The following is a 21,319-nucleotide window of genomic DNA, read 5'->3' as shown; positions in this document are numbered from 1 at the left end:
ATTCAGTCATTGTAGTATATAAGGACTGAGGTAAAAAAGAACAAAGGCTAATATCTAGAACTTGAGACAAGGAGCTTTTCCCAGAGAGGAGCCAAGAAGCTTTAAAGGGCCTCTCCCCTCCGACTACTAATGATGCTGCACCTGATGTTTAATCTTTCAGTCTGCCAACCCAGTGTGGAGTACACCAGTCCCTGTCAATCGGAAAAATACACAGAAAAAACAGGAAAAACACCTTTCCAAAAGATAAGTCCACTGAAGCAGTGAGTCCAACACTGCACCCAGTTCATGTTAAAGTTGCATAATAGATAATAAATGAGATACAAATCTCCTTGAATTCCAATAAATAATGGATGTAAAACATGCCCCTCCAAAGAGCTCAACTACCCAGGGTGTTGTGATTTATACTGATCCTTCCTGTCAAGTATCACCACAGGAAACGCTTCATCATAATAAGCCCAGGGAGGAAATGAAACGCATCGGCGCCACGACAGTCTGGACCTGGCAATCAGCAAGCTACAGATTAACCTGATGGGCATATCAACGAGGAAGGGAAGCGTGTATGTGATCCTGGTTTACAATCAGTGTGGGGACCAGAAAGCCCCCCCCAAAAAAAATATCCTGACAAATGATCCCTACAAATAAACCTAGCAGTTCCCAGCAAGGAAAAAGGCTATTTCTGTCTCAGTTTAGAGTTTCTGTTTAGTTTTGAATTTATCATTGGGGTTAGTGTTGGCATTAAGGATTTTTGGGTTAGCTGTTTGGGCTAGGTCAAGACTCGGCATAAAGTTTTGGTTAGTGAGGTTAATGTTAGGGTAAGGGTTAGGATTAGCTTTGGGTGACAGGGAACATGGTCATCCAAACAACTACTACAGTGAAAGATGTCGCACGGTTCGGACATCCGAATCTGCTTCACATATTGTACAAAGCACAATTGCTTCTCCTCACAGCAGCCTTCCTCATTACCAATTTACCCCAGGCTACAAGCAAGGAGGGCGGATAGATGGAAGGGGTGAGAGAGAGAGAGACATAGAGAAAAAGAGAGAAACCCAAACTACATCAAAACTAGCTGCTCAAAGATCTGTAACCGGACCAAAGCTAAAAACACACATGAACAGAACAGCGGATTAATATTTGATCAACAGCCTTTAAAGTCAACCCATCAACACACTTCATGCAGTTGACATGTCATGGCTCCTCCAAGCTTTGGTGAAGATCAAAAGAGCTCTTTCAGACTGAATAGACACAGTAGAGTTACGCTTGTAGCGGCATGTCTCATCACCAAGGAGATCATCCCGGAGGGAAAGAGAAGAATTAGATGATAGGCTGCACAGGCTGAGAAACGATGGATTTCAACATTAAAAATGGATAGTTAAAGTCAAATGAATGTAGGAGATTAATGGTCATAAATAAGGCATTGGTTGGGACTCCTAGACACACGCATTAAAAAGATACAGTTCTGTGATCAAATATGGGGCAGAATGAGCGAAAACATTGTTGCTAATCCCAGAAACATAGAAGCTGTTACATTGCAGCAGGGATGGGCTTTTGACCAAGGCTGTTTGTTCTTTCTGTGTATGATGAACATCTGACCCCTGCGTGCCCAGTAGTTGATGTTCTCAGTACTTCTCACTGCAGCCCTGCCATTTTGGAAAACGGTCTCCATCTCTCTGTGGCTATGGCAACATCACTTGCTGTCAGAGGAATATTATATTAATAGCTTCAGATTTGAGGCCAGATTGTCGAACTGGCATGCAGGGCATGTGCCCCCGATCCAAAATAAATAAAATGTATTTTTTTGTTTTTATTTCTTGTTTAACATTGGAGACCCTGAGGAGGTCGGAGGCCCCAAGATAGCAAATGATAGCACAATGTGTAAAATTGCATTTTATCTGCAACATTTTCTTTCAGCCGTGAAACGGTATACATTTTGCAATAATACAGAACACATTGACTCTACATCATTGCAAAAGGTGTACACTTCCAGGAAGTAAGCTGGCACAAATGCAAAATTATATATATAGGAAAATATTTATGTATTTACATCTATTTAAATGAAAGTTATCAAAATATATACTTATATGTACAGTGGGGATAACAAGTATTTAATACACTGCCGATTTTACAGATTTTCCTACTTACAAAGCTTGTAGAAGGCTGTAATTATTATCATAGGTACTCTTCAACTGTGAGTGACGGAATCTAAAACAAACATCCAGAAAATCACATTGTATGATTTTTAAGTAATTCATTTGCATTTTATTGCATGACATAAGTATTTGATACATCAGAAAAGCAGAACTTAATATTTGGTACAGAAACCTTTGTTTGCAATTACATAGATCATACGTTTCCTGTAGTTCTTGACCAGGTTTGCACACACTGCAGCAGGGATTTTGGCCAACTCCTTCATACAGACCTCCAGATCCTTCAGGTTTCGGGGCTGTTGCTGGGCAATATGGACTTTCAGCTCCCTCCAAAGATTTTCTATTGGGTTCAGGTCTGGAGACTGGCTAGGCCACTCCAGGACCTTGAGATGCTTCTTACCGAGCCACTCCTTAGTTGCCCCTGGCTGTGTGTTTCGGGTCGTTGTCATGCTGGAAGACCCAGCCACGACCCACTCTTACTGAGGGAAGGAGGTTGTTGGCCAAGAGCTCACGATACATGGTCCCATCCATCCTCCCCTCAATACGGTGCAGTCATCCTGTCCCCTTTTGCAGAAAAGCATCCCCAAAGAATGATGTTTCCACTTCCATGCGTCACGGTTGGGATGGTATTCATGGGGTTGTACTCATCCTTCTTCTTCCTCCAAACACGGCGAGTGGAGTTCAGACCAAAAAGCCATATTTTTGTCTCATCAGACCACATGACCTTCTCCCATTCTGCGCTGCAGGATTTTAATCCATGACGGCGTAGTGTGTTACTAATGGTTTTCTTTGAGACTGTGGTCCCAGCTCTCTTCAGGTCATTGACCAGGTCCTGCCATGTAGTTCTGGGCTGATCCCTCACCTTCTTCATGATCAAGATGCCCCATGAGGTAAGATCTTGCATGGAGATGCAGACCGAGGGAGATTGACCGTCATCTTGAACTTCCATTTTCTAATAATTGTGCCAACAGTTGTTACCTTCTCACCAAGCTGCTTGTCTATTATCCTGTAGCCAATCCCAGCCTTGTGCAGGTCTACATTTTTTCCCTGATGTCCTTACACAGCTCTCTGGTCTTGGCCAATGTGGAAAGGTTGGAGTCTGTTTGATTGAGTGTGTGGACAGGTCTTTTATACAGGTAACGAGTTCCAACAGGTGCAGTTAATAGAGGTAATGAGTGGAGAACAGGAGGGCTTCTTAAAGAAAAACTAACAGGTCTGTAAGAGATGGAATTCTTACTGGTTGGTAGGTGATCAAATACTTATGTCATGCAATAAAATGCAAGTTAATTATTTAAAAATCATACAATGTGATTTTCTGGACTTTTGTTTTAGATTCTGTCTCTCACAGTTGAAGAGTACCTATGATAATAATTACAGCCTTCTACAAGCTTTGTAAGTAGGAAAATCTGTAAAATCGGCAGTGTATTAAATACTTGTTATCCCCACTGTACATATAAGTATATATTTTGATAACTGTCATTTAAATAGATGTAAATACATAAATATTTTCCTAAATATATAATTTTGCATTTGTGCCACCTTTTGCAATGATGTAGAGTCAATGTGTTCTGTATTATTGTATAAGTGTACCTATGATCAAAATTACAGACCTCTACATGCTTTGTAAGTAGGAACACCTGCAAAATCGGCAGTGTATCAAATACTTGTTCTCCCCACTATACATATATTTAAATATATTGATTAAAATATTACATTTTTGGCCACATGCATATATTTCCATATGTTTATGTATTTAAATATATGGAGGAAGATACTACAGTTTTGGCCACATGCGAATATTTCCAAATGTTTATGTATTTCAATATATGGCAAGGCAAGGCATGGGAAGGATATACATTTTAAGAGGAGCATGTACCCTATTTGGCCTGTCCAGACATTATATAGCCTACAGGGTAGAAGATCCTACACACTTTTCTAATGTGTTATTTATACACTCACCTAAAGGATTATTAGTAACACCATACTAATACTGTGTTTGACCCCCTTTCGCCTTCAGAACTGCCTTAATTCTACATGGCATTGATTCAACAAGGTGCTGAAAGCATTCTTTAGAAATGTTGGCCCATATTGATAGGATAGCATCTTGCAGTTGATGAAGATTTGTGGGATGCACATCCAGGGCACGAAGCTCCCGTTCCACCACATCCCAAAGATGCTCCATTGGGTTGAGATCTGGTGACTGTGGGGGCCATTTCAGTACAGTGAACTCATTGTCATGTTCAAGAAACCAATTTGAAATGATTCGAGCTTTGTGACATGGTGCATTATCCTGCTGGAAGTAGCCATCAGAGGATGGGTACATGGTGGTCATAAAGGGATGGACATGGTCAGAAACAATGCTCAGGTAGGCCGTGGCATTTAAATGATGCCCAATTGGCACTAAGGGGCCTAAAGTGTGCCAAGAAAACATACCCCACACCATTACACCACCACCACCAGCCTGCACAGTGGTAACAAGGCATGATGAATCAATGGTCTCATTCTGTTTACGCCAAATTCTTACTCTACCATCTGAATGTCTCAACAGAAATCGAGACTCATCAGACAAGGCAACATTCTTCCAGTCTTCAACTGTCCAATTTTGGTTAGCTCGTGCAAATTGTAGCCTCTTTTTCCCTATTTGTAGTGGAGATGAGTGGTACGCGGTGGGGTCTTCTGCTGTTGTAGCCCATCCGCCTCAAGGTTGTGCGTGTTGTGGCTTCACAAATGCTTGTAACGAGTGATTATTTCAGTCAAAGTTGCTCTTCTATCAGCTTGAATCAGTCGGCCCATTCTCCTCTGACCTCTAGCATCAACAAGGCATTTTCGCCCACAGGACTGCCGCATATTGGATGTTTTTCCCTTTTCACACCATTCTTTGTAAACCCTAGAAATGGTTGTGCATGAAAATCCCAGTAACTACTGAGCAGATTGTGGAACACTCAGACCGGCCCGCCCGGCACCAACAACCATGCCACGCTCAAAATTGCTTAAATCACCTTTCTTTCCCATTCTGACATTCAGTTTGGAGTTCAGGAGATTGTCTTGACCAGGACCACACCCCTAAATGCATTGAAGCAACTGCCATGTGATTGGTTTATTAGATAATTGCATTAATGAGAAATTTAACTGGTGTTCCTAATAATCCTTTAGGTGTGTGTATTAGGTTTAGAGTAGGATTTACCACTGGGGTTTGTGTTGGCATAATACAAGCTGTGGGGTGTATTTTACACATACATTTTATTTTACACATACATATTTAAATGTATTTTATTTACTAATGAATTTTATAAATATACACACTGATGAGCCAAAACAATATGACCACCTGCATAATATGCTGTTGGTCCTCTTTATGCCGGCGAAACAGTGCCAACCCGCTGAGGCATGGACTCTCCTAGACCTCTGAAGGTGTGGTATCTGGCACCAAGATGTTAGCAGCAGATCCTTTAAGTCCTGTAAGTTGTGAGGTGGAGTCGCAGTGGATCAGACTTCCAGCACATCCCACAGATGGATTGAGATCTGGAGAATTTTGAATTGTGTGTGTCAGATTACATTATCCTGCTGAAAGAGGTCACTGCCATCAGGGAGTACCATTGCCATGAAGGGGTGTACCTGGTCTGTGACAAAGTTAAGGTAGGTGGCACGTGTCAAATTGACATCCACATGTTTGCCCTGATCCAGGGTTTCCCAGCAGAACATTGCCCAGAGCATCACACTCCCTCCACCGGCTTGTCGTCTTACCACAGTGCATCCTGGTCCCACCACTTCGCCAGGTGAACGGCCGTCCATGTGATATGAAAGGACCAAGCAACCTTCTTCCACTGCTCCGAGGTCCAGTTCCGAGGCATGCTTGCACATTGTAGATGTCGTCGGTGTCACAGGGGTCATGGTGGGCCCTCTGACCGGTCTGTGGCGACACAGCCCCATACACAGCAGGGTGCCATGCAGTATTTTCAGTGACTTGTGCCACAGTGGACCTTCTGTTGGTTTGGACCTGACGGGAAGGCCTTTCTTGTCCTTGCGCATCGATGACCCTTGGGTGACCCCACACCCTGTCGCCGGTTTGCCCCTCTTCAGACCTCTGTTAGTAGGTACTCACCACTGCTGACCGGGAGCACCCCAAGCCTTGTCGTTTCAGAGATGCTTTGACCCATTTGTCCTATGTCAAAGTCACTCAGGTCTTTACTCCTGCCCAATTCTCATTCATCCAACATGTTGAATATGAGAACTGATTGTTTGCTTACCATCTACTTTAATCTACCCAGACCTTGACATGTGCCCTTGTAAGGAGATGATCAGTTAGTCGCTTCACCTGTGAGTGGTCATAATGTTTTGACATATGAGTGTATGTTTTATTGAAAAACATAAAGAATATTATTTGTGTTTGGGGGTGCTCTGGGTCATCTAATGTAGTGGTCGGGCCCGGATAAGAATAACAGTGGAATTACCTCAGTAAAGGCATACTTGATCTGGGATATCCAACATCAAGTACCCATGTTGAGCAGGGCAAGCCTACCATCAAAAAGTTAGGCCTATGTGTTACTAACCCATGGATAAATGAATGACAGGGCACCTCTCATTAAGTCCACTAGGGGGTGCCATTTCCTTCTGTACAACAGCTGAAATGAGCTTAGTTCCCGCACCACCGGACAAAGGAGTGCCAGGTGAAGAAGCGCTATTGTACCTAACACAAAACAATGTTACGAAGGATGCAGACAAACCAAAGTCAGGTTGTTAAGACTGAGATGCGTTGAGATGGGTTGGGTTTAAACTGGAAAATGGACATTAAGATTATGTTAGGCTAGTGTTGCATTACCAGGTATAGTTAGGGTTGCGGTTGAGCGTAGTGTTAGCTAGGTTTGAACCGTGATGTGGAAACAGGACAACAAAAGGTCAATAGTAACAGATTATACATAGTTAAATAACAACTGCTTACACTGAAAAAAGGAGCAACACTTTTTTTTATTTGTCAAAACAACTACAAAATATTAACTAAAGCATAATTTCTACAGACGCAGTATAGTTTCTCGTTATGATCACGTTATTTCTCAAAAGCATTATCAAAACACATAAAACAACAATAAAAGATCTCTTTGCTGTACATTTTCTCTGTTCTTGTTGAGCTTATTAATATCTCTGACTACAGATGGAGGCACAATCGTCTGGTAATTGGCCACTGTCCTGAGATATCTGTGTATGGTGTTGGTTTTAACGCTCTTAATCGAACAAACACGCTAATCTAGCAAGAGGGCCGAGTGGATATATCTGTCCAAAATGATTCCCATAACAGCACATTGATTTCCTCCTGACTACCACACAGCGCTGGGAAGTCGTGGACGCACGGGTGAACAGTGCAGATCGCTGTGGCTGGCCGCCAACGGTGGACCCTGACGGGAGACGCACGGGCTCCTATTTCGCCGCGCCCAGTGGGGCCGAGTCCTTCCCTTCCTTGCCCGGGTAGGTGAGCGAGGGGCGTTTTGGGTGGACGTACTGGGCAGTGGCGGAGGACGAAGAGGACGTGCGGGGTAGGGTGGAGGAGGAAGAGGAGGGCGAGGCGTGTCTGTCCGGGGGGAGGTAGGCTGGGGAGGGGGAGCGAGCCTTACTCTGCAGGCTGCTGCTGCTTTGGGGGGGGGAGCTGGACGTCCTGGGGGCTCGACTCAGAGAAGACGACGACGCGCTGGAGAGGGGCGACCTTGTACCCCCGTACCCCAAAATGCCAGTGCTCATCATGAACTCCCTGGAGCCGTACGCGGGAGGGGTGGGTCCTCGGGACCCCGGGAGGCGCATGCTGTCTGTGGGCAGGCTGCGTCGGCTGGGGATGTCATAGACCCCCATGTCCGGGCAGCTGTACAGGCCCTGGTTCCGGGCCTGCATCCGCAGCACATTGTCCCTCTCCTCCATCTCCCTCCGCTCCTGGATGGAGGCCATGATGGTCTTGGAGAGGTTGTCGTAGCGCACCGGAGAAGCCTCCATGTGGATCAAGGCCTGCGGGGTGAGGTCCCTGGAGGTGAGGGCATGAGGGGTGAGGTCCCTGGAGGTGAGGGCATGAGGGGTGAGGTCCCTGGAGGTGAGGGCATGAGGGGTGAGGTCCCTGGAGGTGAGGGCATGAGGGGTGAGGTCCCTGGAGGTGAGGGCATGAGGGGTGAGGTCCCTGGAGGTGAGGGCATGAGGGGTGAGGTCGCGTAGAGCGGGGTCCCTGAGTGAGGTGTCCCTTGGCTGGGGAGAGTGTCTGGTGGCCCCCATAAACACAGGGCTGTAGGCGTGCGGAGGGGGCCTCTGGAGCACACTGCTGTCGGGGCCCAGGGTCATGAAGCGGGGGTGGTAGTGGAGCGGGGGCGCCCCCCGCTGGGCCGGGTAGTGGGGGTCAGCGGAGTTCACCAGGCTGTCATAGGAGAGGCTGCAGCGGCTGGACAGGGGGTCGTGGAGGGGGAAGACACCCGGAGACAACTGGCGGGAGGTTGGGCCCTCGGGATGCAAGGCAGGGGGCTTGTTGCCATGGCGATAGGCGTGTTTGAGGGTGAGGGAGCGGGAGTTGAGGGTGAGAGAGTTGAGCTGGAGTGGAGTGGACGTGGGACCCGGTGGGATGGCGAGCTGCTTGTCCACCCTGGCCAGGATGTGTTCCGGTGACACGCTGTGACCTTTACTGTTGCTTCTCCCCTGCTGGTCCGGAACAACAGACACCTGGACCCAACCACAACACAAAACATGTCACCAAACAACACTACCGCATGAGCCAGTCAGTCGTTCAACAGAACACAAATCCTCAAAGCCGGTTAATCACGGAGCTCTGAAAACACCAGGCAAGTTGTCTGAGAACCATGAGCTGTGGAAACGGGTCACAACACAGCTGAATAAAACTACACTGGACCATGTTGTTATTGGGAATGTTCTGACTGACCTGTTGGACAGGGGATGGGGGTGGAGCCTTGGCAGAGGGGGACTGTGGTAACGCTTTGATCTGCTGCAGGTTTGGTCCAGGAAGAGGGATTGCTGGTTTATGATGAGGACCTCTCTCTGGTACGGAAACACAGAGGGAGGACAAAATGAATTTTTAACATTATGCAAATTCTACTGTATATTAATTCATCCCTACTGTGACTGAACTAGTCCAGGGAGAGACAGTAATGTATGTGTAAGGAACATCTATTAAAAGCCTTTAATCGATCATGGGATGTGATCACCACCAGGAGGCAGCAGTGAGAGCTGTGACGAGAGATGGTAGTTAATGAGGCTTTATTTGTGAAGTTTCTTTATGTTAATTTCCATATGTTATCCTATATAATGGTATGACTGTGGCCAATCAATAAATCACATTTATTTTCTAAAGCCCTTTTTACATCAGCAGTTGTGGAAAAAGTGCTTTTAAATAGCAGGCAGGAGGTAAATACCTCCTGTATCATTTGTTTTCAGAATTGTAAAGTGACTCTACCCTCTTTGGCTGCTAGTTGGCTCTTTAGGAGGTTGGGGTCTGGTTTCGGAGGCAACGGTGGGGGACTGTTCACATGTTTGATGTCTGGCTCATCGACTGCATCAGTTGACGGGCGCTGAGAGGGAATAGAAAGAATTAGAGTTAAAACACATATGACCTCCTGATGAATTTAGATACTTCCGGGGGTATTTGGGGGTGAAAGACTTACTTTATTCTGAACATCATGACGGTTGAGACCATTATCCCCAACCTTAAGAGTAGGTATCTGTCTGTCAGTCTCTGGTCTCAGAAAAGGAGGCATTACGCGAACTGTCGATTTCTTAATGAGTCTCTCTGTATACCTGGTGTGGTACAAGCCAATGAGTCAATGAGCTGTTATTTAGGAACAGTTCAAATTATATCCAACCTGTTGTTTGCAAACATTTTGAAAACCTCAAAAGTTTCTTACTTTGGAGAGATGGGACTGCATATGAGATACTCCAGGTTGCCACAGCAACCTCGAGTGAAAGGGTTGACTCCTCCTTGAAACTTCCCTGTAACCTGGGGAAAAGAAAGAAATGCGACTTAAACGAACACTTAAAGCGAGGACATGACCTAGCTCATTATATAGCAAAAAAAAAATCTAGTCATTTCCTAACGAAGGTCACACGTGATTCGTCTGACCTGTTCGTTGGTGGTTCTGCCCCTGAACACCAGATAGAAGTGGAAGCCTGTAAGGCCCAGAACAGGAATGAAGAACAGAGCAGATACACTCATGACCACCAATCTGGAGCATCAGTCAAGAACACGCAGACTCTCTTTGGGGAGCTATAGAAATAAATGACAGTGACAATACTGCACATATAGTACGAACACACACGCGCGCGCACACGTGCATACGCACGCGCACACGCACACTGTATAAGAAAGGATACGTGACTGTACAGTGCAGCTTCCACAGGTCTTCCGTGTGGTGAAGGATGTAGAGCAGGCCACCGAGGAACACGCCCACCATGTGCAGCGTGAGTGACAGCAGGAACAGGAAGAAGTAGCGGTAGTTTCGTCTCCCAATGCAGTTGTTCACCCAGGGACAGTGATGGTCAAAGTCCTGCACATGGTTATCACACGATGGGATGCAACATCGGACAACACACCGTTCACAGGACATCTACAGCGACTCACAGTAGTGAGCGCGCCCCATTTACTTTTTAATTACCTGCGGGAATTGAACCCACAGCGTCACAGTCACCATGCTCTTACAAAAAACGCTAAGGGGAGAGCAGCCCTCTTCACATTACCGACTCTGCATCCATACGACAGAGTATTACTGAGCGTTCTAGGTGGCCTGCGTGTCGTACATATGGCTTCGATAATGCTTGGAAAGTCAATCTGGGGCACATGAAAGGCAACCTAATCTTTGCCAGTCTGATCTGTGATGGGTTTGTTATTATACCTTTAAGGTTTTGATTGGTCACACTGGTTACAAATAAAAAGTGTGGTGGTCAATTCAACACTTTATTGAAAGGAAGCTCTTCGCATTAGGCAAATGGGAGGCTGTGTCTCAGAAGAACTGGGGGTGTGTGAAGATTCAACGCCTGGGGGTTTTAATTCAAGTTTTAGTGTATGTGTTGATATGCACTGAGCTGCCTACATACACACACAGATTGCCCAAACCCTTTCCAAATCTCAATCTCATCTCTCACGCCACTCTGGGGACAATAAAGGATTGGGGAAAAGGGATTAACCTGATTAATGCCATCTCTCCCTCCATCCCCCTCAATATTACCGCACACACACACACACACACACACCAAACTCAAGCCCATCCCACTTTAACAACACCACCCGTTATTCTCACTCTCCGCCAGTCTTTGTTCTCTCTATATCCTCCCCGCTCCTTTTCTCTCTCTCAGTCCGTCCGTCTTGACCTCTCACCTGGACGCAGTGGTCACACACGCTGCAGTGGGAGCAACGCGGAGGCCTGTAGAAGTGACAGGAGGCACACCATTTCATCCGGACCTGGACGCCTTTCACCTCAACGTTCTTGTAAAGGGGGGCGTGGAAGTCATCGTCCTTGTCCTCGTCCTCATTAGCTGAAACACACACACACACAGACACACCTCAGTGTGGACCGCAGGATGATGACACAGCACTGGCTCTGGGGCTAACACTGTGGAGATTCAGGTTTTCACGTCACCTTCCTTCACTGTCTCAAGTTTGCATTAAGACAACACTGTAAATACTGGTCATAAACTGATTCAAAACAAATCAAACATGCAGCACTGCTATGCTGTAAATGACGTTGTAAATAATATGTTGTGAATTACATGCTGTAAATAACATGCTGTAAATAACATGCTGCAAATAACATGCTGCAAATAACATGCTGTAAATAACATGCTGCAAATAACATGCTGCAAATAACATGCTGTAAATAACATGCTATAAATAACATGCTGTAAATAACATGCTGTAAATAACATGCTGTGAATAACATGCTGCAAATAACATGCTGTAAGTAACATGCTGTAAATAACATGTTGTAAATAACATGCTATAAATAACATGCTCTAAATAACGTGCTGTAAATAACATGCTGTAAATAACGTGCTGTAAATAACGTGCTGTAAATAACATGTTGCAAATAACATGCTGCAAATAACATCCTGTAAATAACATGCTGCAAATAACATGCTGCAAATAACATGCTGTAAATAACATGCTATAAATAACATGCTGTAAATAACATGCAGTAAATAACATGCTATAAATAACATGCTCTAAATAACGTGCTGTAAATGAGGTGCTGTAAATAAGGTGCTGTAAATAACAATTCAACACAGTTGGACAACTGCCTGCTGTATTGGGAGTCCTGTAGAGTTAGAGAATAGTCCTGCTAACAGCTCTAGTATATCTAACCCATAGGAAGAACGCCTGCGTCCATAAAGGTTGCCATGGTGAAGTTGGCCAAGACGAAGAAGAAGAGGATGGCACTGCATGGTGGCACGTAGATTGACACCGTCACTGCCAACCACGGGCACCTGGCACAAAGAAAATACATACCCTAAGTAGGAATCGTAATAAACACACATCATTCTACAATATCATAACATCAATCTATTCTGTAATACACATGTCATTCTACAATACACACATCATTCTACAATACACACATCATTCTACAATACACACATCAATCTATGCTGCAATACACACATCATTCTACAATACACACATCATTCTACAATACACACATCATTCTATTCTGCAATACACATGTCATTCTGAAATACACACATCATTCTGCAATACACACATCATTCTGCAATACACGCATCTATCTATTCTGCAATAGACATGTCATTCTACAATACAAACATCAATCTATTCTGCATTACACACGTCATTCTGCAATACCCACATAATTCTGTAATACACACGTCATTCTGCAATACCCACATTATTCTGTAATACACACGTCATTCTGAAATACACACATCATTCTGCAATACACATGTCATTCTCCAGTACACACAAATTACACCTGCAGTACAAAAGTAAATATTGGTTGCCTCTGTGGGAACATTTTGTGGAATAAACAAGACAACAGTAAGTTTGTACATTTTCCTAAATCCTTAAGGTAAGACCCATCATTCAGAATTAATTTTCAAAATCATGCGATATAAGAGATCAAGTGATATATCAAGTGATATAAGAGATATTGTGAGGATATTGCAAGGATTAACTACATTACCTTCCCTGAGCATGTGTGCCAAACATCTCTCAAACAGATATAAAAAGATATATTACACATGCATCTGTAATAGCACCGTTCTGTTTCAATATAAACTCTCTATGTATATATTGAGTCCTGAAAGGGTTTTTAACACGTCATCGACATTTTAGCACAATATATACATACACTCTAGAACCCCTCTGTACGCAATATTCTTTTGGTTGATTAATATGCATGTATGTGCAAGACTATACCCATTTTAATTAACCAATAGGGGTACTTATTGGTTTTTGGTACTAATCTAAAAAAGCATTGAGTAACTTTCATACAAACATACATTCTGAGAAAATTCTAAAGGAAAGAAAATCTCCTTGTGTGCCAGATGTTGTCCTTTAGAGTGGAGGGACCTGTGTCCGTAATGTCAACGTCAAGTTCAGCCCGTTTCCCAACATTTTTTAGATGTTTACAGAGTTTATATAAATTACAATATCTTTACATTGTAAGAATGCAAAAGTGGTTTAAACTGGATAATACCATTCGTTGAGGTGATGCCATGATCTCTATGGTGTGAGATTAAAGAGAGGCTCCATACTGTAATCAGGTTTACCGGGAGAGACACAGGGAGAGGCAAAGTGGATTATAATGATTAAACATCGGCATGAGTAACCAATACAAAATCAGTACTTTTAAGAATGAATGTAGGAACAGTGGAATTGAGTTCACAGCCAAGCTGCTGTGACTATCTGTAATTGAAAATCTTACAGCAGAAGGCTTTTCATTGGGCCTCTTTTGTTATCACAACTGGCATCATCTTATCATACCAGTTTGAGCAACAGAATTGATTATAGGTCATAAAACACAGTTGTGAATCATGTGAGAGCTGCGTAATGGAGTAAGATGCACGCCTCTTTCCACATTTAAAAAATCCATCAACTATTGACTGTATTACAGCACATACAGAAAGAGACAGGAAGTCAATTTCATTTTTTGTTGGAACTTCAGTTATTCAATTGAATGTCAAATATCAAATCTTTCCATCTGTAGAATGAAGCATGCTAACATTTTAAAACCACATAAGGCCCTTTTTGATGTTTCGTTATTATATTGATTGAATAAAAGCAAATACAAAGTCAGGAGTCTCCCTTTCCAAACCCAATCTCTAGCCCAGTCCAGTCCATGGCAATCCAACCTGCCCCCACAAAACAGCCCCAGTTAGGATGAGAGCATGGGGTAGAGTGGGGGGTTGTGGGGGAAGGGCGGTTGCCCCCGAAGGAATGCCTGATAATGCCACGCCAGCTGCAATCCCGATAATCCGAGGATTAGGGACTCTGGATTACAGACCACTCTGCCAGGCTGTGATGGTCGAGTCGTCCCATCAGACGTCAAAACCACACAGACTCTGCAGTCCCATTCCATGCCTATAGGATATATCCCATTAGCTACCTACACATCTGCATCATACAAGCAAGGCTATACAGAGAAGCAGCCTTAATAGAGAGGCACAGCACTGTTCTATGCTGGAGAAGCAGCTGTGTTAAGATCTGCCAGATCTTTAAGGATTTACAGTAATTGAAACATTAACACTCAATTGTACTATTGAGCAAATCAGATTAAGAGGTGGGGAGAGAGCAGTGGGTTCCCAGAGCTGGAGGACGGGATTTATATTTTAAGTCCTTTGTGAAACAACGTTTCACTAAATGTGGTCATGTCTGACATGTACTTAAATTGTCATAACGGAGTTAGATGAAATGGATGTGTGCTTTATACCGACACCTGTCTAACGGAGTCCCTTTCAGCTCCTGTTTACAGTACTCCCATGTCCAGTCACCCTACAGTTGTATACAGGGAATGTGTGTCTGTTAGATTCTGGGGATGATTCACCCCAGTTGGTCAGCATCGTCTGTTCATGTGGCAGCAGACCACGTCCTTTCTGCTCCTGAACTGGGAAGTCCCGTGGCGGTGGGGGGGGGGGGCAATAAAGAAAGTATACTACTGCCACTGATTTATTGTTTCCTAAATCATTATTTAGCTGGTCAAATCCCCGGGCCTTTCATCCATCTGTCAAATAATGGATCTACAATAAAGAACTAAAAAGACAAAACCACAACAATAAGGGAGATAAGCATGTTGCGTTCCAAGTTGAAATCGGCCAACCTCATTTGGGCTGAGTGCGGAGCGGAGGACAGACAGGATCCGACGAAGCCTGGTACAATAAGCGGGTCGACCCACAACCAGGGCTGATTTCTTATCAAGGGGATAATTCCCGCGGATGCCGTTGCAATGAGCGGCCCTGCCGATATAGCCCCTCATTGGTCTGTGGCCATCTGGAGCGCAGCACAAGTGTAGTTCATTAGGCTGCAGTATGGCAGGGCAGGCAGACAGGCCGGGCGCCTAATGAAACAGACAACAGAGCTGTATTCAATCATCCAGAAGGGTAAGCCGCCGCCGCTGCTTCCAGGCTGTCCAATCTGTGCACCTCCCTGCCTCTGTAGAGCCCGGCAGTAGGTCAGCCAGACCAACACCTCCACCGTCGCAGTGTTGCCCGACTCCAGTAAGTCCGGAGTGTTATTTAAAAAAATAACACATATAAATTACTGAAGCACCGGACAAGCAAACGCGATTCAGCTTGCCAACTAATCATCAAGCCCTCAATGAAGTGAATCAAGTACAGGTCAGGCTAAAAGAACAGGTTTTGTTTAGGGTATTTTAAGATTGGTGTAGGTAAAAGGAAGGGAAATATGAGTATTGGTATACATGTTGAGGGAAGTATGATCATAACAGCTCTTAGGTGTTTGATGTGCAGTATGACTTACACTGAATAAACTTCACCTCTGTTAGAAGGCAGTTTGGAGAGACTAAAAGTCTCTTGAAAATCAATTATATATTTCTGCTACATAGATGGGAATATTACCATATATAGCAATCAGTGTGTATTTGCACCTAAAATAAACTTAGATTGGGTGGGGAAGGATAGGGAGGAGTTTTCCTCTAAAAATATCTGACCCACTATCGGTGGGTATCACTTGTGACCTCCCCTCTGTACATTGTTCCATAATTAACTCAGTATGAAAGTAAAAGGTCAAGAAATCTTTACAGAATTACAGCTAAATCAAATGTTGACATTAACTGTGACAGATCAGAGAAAACTCCCTTGAAGTTACCCTTTGTAAAAGAACCTTCCTCAAAACTATTCCAGTTCTTTGGAGTTTCTACCATTAGAAACAAGCACTAAGAATGTTTAGTGATGCTTGAACTCACAATTGAAGCAGCACCCCAAAAAGAGCATAGGTACGCCCTCCACTGCACTTGCTAATCAAACAAAATGACATGCTGTGTAGTTTCACCCAAGGCCTGTGGTCGAGACACCGACAGGAGCTGGCAACTAATCAGATCTGCTTTTAAAGGAACACAGACACTGCTGACAAAGCAGACAGATGGACAGGCAGTCCAGTCCTTCTTTGAGTTAAGGTCTGTCTAACAAGGACGTTTGCCTACATAGGACATAATGGCAAAATGCTTTCCCTCCTCATTCCTTTTCTTCTGCTGATACCAAATTGTGAAATAATTCACAAATTAATTCATTCAACAAATGCTGGTTGACAAAGAGCTGGGGTCATCTCTGTTTATGTCCTCAAATAAAAGAAATGTACTTCCTGTAAAATGTTAATGAAATGATTCTCCATTGTTTCTGAGTAAAAGGGAAAACAAAAGAGCATGTGTGTTTGGGCTTGGCAGTCTGTAACAATGTCACCATATCTCTGAAGAATACATTTCTATGAAAAAGCCACTTTGGATGTCGACACTATTAGATCATAACAAAACATAATTCATTGGAAATGTTCTATATCGGTCTTGTTAAAAATCTTCAGACTAATCTCCAATAACAGGCATTTTGTCCTGGAACAGTGATTATAGAATGGAAGTTGTCGTCAGAAATGTAGATGCCTGTCTATCAGTCGTCATTGTAAAAGAATCAGTAATTCCCACAATATTTTAGGGATGAGACTGCTTGTTTTGTCCGGCCCCAAAGTACTACCACAGTTAGAAAAAACACCCAACATCCGATTGTAAATATCAAGAATATCATTTAAAAGTTACGTTAAAAACAACCCTGTGATCAGTCAGGGTTTGGGTATGCTACTATCTAAATTTAATCTGTTACAAAATTGTAATCAGTAACATAAACTACTCAAATTTAATCAAGTAATCCAATAACTTTTCGTTAGTTTAGTATTACTTTCCTTTTAAGAGACACTCCAAGACAAAATTGAATTTTACATTTTGCACAACAACAAACAATTATCATGTAATTTTAAATAGCTGGCCTTAAATGTATTTAGCATTTTTACCTCATAGCTTATGTTTCTTAACCATTGATTTGTACTTCAATAATAATACGACTGGATGTATGAGCCTAAATGGTTTGTGTTTTTCTCCTAATGGATTCCAAACATTTTTGAAAAATAAATACTACTTTGCAAAGACCAGGGTTTGAATGCTGCTGGTGGATTTGTCCAGGGGTCCCAGGGAAGGTGGTGCGATTGGTCAACACCTCTGGGTTTGGGGGGCTTAGTCATTTAATACGGTGGGCTTGTCTCGTCATGCTCTACGCCTCCTTATGGTGGCTTGGGTGCCTGTGAGCTCAATCGTGGTCGAAGGCTGAACAATATGCTCCTTTCGACAGGTAAGAATTCTGGTTCAGCAACCAGCATGATAAGAACCAGACTGGCCCATGCATGAAGCATATGAAGTGTGCACATTTTTGTTATGAGGCACAAAAGCATAGAACCCAGATTGAAAATATAACATGTCATAATTATTTTGCCCACACATCCTTTCTGGATTTAAAAGTAATCCAAGAAGTAATCATCTTCTTTTTTTATTATCTATAATCCACGTGCAATGAGACTTTTTGCTGGTAACATAACAGATTACAGTTACTGTTAATTTGTAATCAGTTACGTCTTATGGGTTACATGCAAGCCTGTTTATTTCCATTTTGGGGCAATATGTGAATGAATATGCATATGACTGGGTCACTGTCTAACACTGACAAGTAGCAATGTATCTGCAACTGCCAATCAACACCCAAAGGTTGCATTATTATACCATCTTATCAGATAATTCATTGCATTTCCTGTAATTATTCCAGAAAATGTGTGAGGAACAGTATTTTAATCATATTTACTGTTGACATGACTGGAGGCACGGTAAGGTTATTGATCATTCACCTTGTAATAGTTCAATGAAATATGAAATGGACAGAAAATTGTAATTTAATGCTAACGATTTTACAAACCCACAGAGGATTACGAATCTCTCTTAAGCCCTATGTCCATAAGCTTCTTGTCTATGAACAGCAAGGCGGAAAAGAATTGGACGAATGTAAGTAGGAAATCAATGTCACCTTGTCCGATAAGCCCCAGTCAAGAGGTGGCCAACCCATTCCACTGTCTACAAGCTGGGGGTTACTTAAACGGACTAAAATCTGTACCAATTATAGGGATGTACAAAACAATTAACCACTTTGCTATACAAAGTCCCTGTCATATTCACACCTATTCACCGTCCCAACATGGTGAATTCAGAGCATGGAACAGGGCGGTTGTCACATCTAGCTGACTCAAAACTGAACATTGGCAATAATGTGTTCTGCAATTATTTACACAAGAAGGCCTGCTTAAACTAAACCAGTGTCTCAGTAAAGCATTGGATGTTGTTGAGATTGTTTGTTGTATGTATTTCTGTCTTCCAACTGCACTGGGGTTTCTATATAATGTCATCCGATATATTGTTTGTGTGGACACTACGAAGAGCAGCTTTGCCGCTTTTGATGGTGGTGGTGGTTGTGGGGGGGCATAATAAAATCCCAAATCCTAACCACGGAAGTTAACCAGATGATCAGTTTGCTGGAGACCCATCAGAGAGTGGGGGTCGGTGGACTTATGTTGTGGTACACTAGGCCTTCTCACACAGGCTTCACTAGAAATCTAGGGGATAATGTTGCAAGTGCAGTTGGTGATTTTGGGTGAGGATCCTAAACGGTATATTTGGGAGACCGTTTTCCTGAAATCTAGTCGGACTTCTAGGAAACATGCCTGACTCTTAAGCTCTAAGCATCATGGCCTTGTGGAAAACGGATTTAGGAATAATTTGACAATATGCTCACTTTGGGCTCGCTGCTGAAAATACAGTTGTGAGAAGGGTGGTTGAGTGGAGACATTAGGAGGCGGAAATTAAATGTTTCCAGATAGTACAGTTCACCCACTAAACCACAATCAGAACATTTGAGACACAGGCCCAATGGTTAAATAGCCTCTTAACTTACATAATCCCCATACAAAATTAATATTGCCCACAGTAGCTCAGATTAAGAGGATCAACATAATATTAGGCAATGAAATGTAAATAATAATGGACAGCTTTGGGGAAAATATTACTGAACTGTTTAATGAATAATATTGCATATTGATATGAAAACAAATGTCTTTTCACAAAAGGGCCTATTCTCCAGCACCGCCTGGGGAGCGGAAGGCATAATCATCATGGATTTTCTGATCTCATCTAGCTTTAGCAAGTCCCAGGCCTCTCAGAGGATACCTACAAAGCTAACGGTAGTCAGGTGAGTGAGCATGCCCTCACATGCATTGACCCAAGTGAAATCCTGGTTAGAAGAGCACTCTGGGAAAAACACAATGGCTTGGGTTGATGCTTATGAAGAAAGCTCACCAGAAACGCTAACTCTCCTGAATCTCTTGGAAGTTGTGGCAACAGCCATGGATACAATTACAACTGATACATGTAACAAAGTTGCGGAAGGGAGATAAAGGGAGAACAGCATGCATGTATTTGAATTCCCATAGCATTCAAAAGACCTTTACCCAATATCTATATTTATGAACAATTCCAACCACCCTGAACTTCTATCCTGAATGCGTTTAATTGGATTCATAATGGTATTCATACTTACTATTTAAGGTTAACTTAATTATGGGAACTGAACTATTGTTTATGAGGTTGAACGTGTTCTTTATGACTGAATGTTAAAACTAGTTGAAATCAAACGTTTCAAGCTCAAATGAATAAAAAAAAAGTCACCAAATTGGTGGAACGACCCATGAACTACTTACACACACAAAACGATTTGCACTAAAGGACAAACCACATCCTTTATATACAGTTCGGCACAAACGAAAAAAAACAATGTGTGTAGACTAAAAGGTAATGTATATGCCCTAATAATTTGTCATGTTTTTTAAAGGCAGGGACAAACGACACCACAATTCAGGAACGATCCTTATTCTTAAAAGAAGTGAGCCACAGGACCTACAATACATACAACACATAACAGTTTGAAGAAACTGTGCATGCCCATTTCCTTTTTCAAATAATTATTTATATCCACAAATCTATAGATGGGTTACCTTAGTGTCTGTTAATAAACTACTTCCTAGAAACAACATTGTTACTTACGTAAAGACAAAAAATAAAGTCGTGGACCCGACAAGGAGGATGACTGCGGTGGACACTGGAATAAACGCGCTGGCTTTAATTCTCTCACCGCCGCTGGTGGGCATTCTGTACTTAGCACAAACATCAGCAGTTTATTCCAACGAAACGTTTACGCCGAGATACAATAAACGATCCACGATAAAACGTAGTCTGTTCCCACTCATCTCTATCCTGAGTGTCCATGCATTGCATGCAAACAAGTACATGTTCAAAAAGTCAAATTAACGGTGTCCGTCTCGGATATCCCACCGTCCGGACTGGCCCAGCGTTCCGACCAACTGAGATCGGCGCGCTGCGCACCCGTAACCGCTCTGATTTGATAGGAGGGGTTTTCGCCTGGGAAAGCATGAATGACGTGAATCAAACTGTAGCAACACATAGTAGCAGGTCAAACTTGAACGTGGTATTTTTAAAGGGATAAATATTACTTTTACTATGAAAAAAAATAAACGTAATTTACTAGGCCGACAAAATGAATGGTTTAAAACATACGCTAACACGAAAATTACCGGCCAA

The 21,319-nt window shown here is 43.0% G+C and overlaps 1 protein-coding gene across 1 annotated transcript; it reads right to left on the bottom strand.

Annotated features, from left to right (window-relative positions):
- Window positions 1-7,090: 7,090 nt before the first annotated feature.
- zdhhc8a (zinc finger DHHC-type palmitoyltransferase 8a) lies at window positions 7,091-21,095 on the bottom strand. Its single transcript, XM_013137061.4, has 10 exons — window positions 20,765-21,095; window positions 12,475-12,596; window positions 11,491-11,648; window positions 10,491-10,663; window positions 10,240-10,342; window positions 10,025-10,116; window positions 9,785-9,917; window positions 9,577-9,691; window positions 9,046-9,161; window positions 7,091-8,828 (listed from the first exon to the last, which is right to left on the bottom strand). The coding sequence occupies exons 1-10, from the start codon at window positions 20,866-20,868 to the stop codon at window positions 7,557-7,559; spliced, it is 2,388 nt and encodes a 795-aa protein (XP_012992515.3). The 5' UTR covers window positions 20,869-21,095; the 3' UTR covers window positions 7,091-7,556.
- Between the last annotated feature and the right edge of the window lie 224 nt (window positions 21,096-21,319).

Source organism: Esox lucius, chromosome 14, assembly GCF_011004845.1.
Source record: "Esox lucius isolate fEsoLuc1 chromosome 14, fEsoLuc1.pri, whole genome shotgun sequence".
NCBI classification, from domain to species: domain Eukaryota; kingdom Metazoa; phylum Chordata; class Actinopteri; order Esociformes; family Esocidae; genus Esox; species Esox lucius.
This window is presented reverse-complemented; position numbering and strand designations above follow the sequence as displayed.

Coding starts and splice junctions, on each gene's coding strand:
- zdhhc8a (XM_013137061.4), bottom strand. CDS start 20,868: ATGCCCACCAGCGGCGGTGAGAGAATTAAAGCCAGCGCGTTTATTCCA. Junction 10,117..10,239: donor GCAGAACCACCAACGAACAG/GTCAGACGAATC, acceptor TCTTTTCCCCAG/GTTACAGGGAAGTTTCAAGG. Junction 9,692..9,784: donor GTCATGATGTTCAGAATAAA/GTAAGTCTTTCA, acceptor ATTCCCTCTCAG/CGCCCGTCAACTGATGCAGT.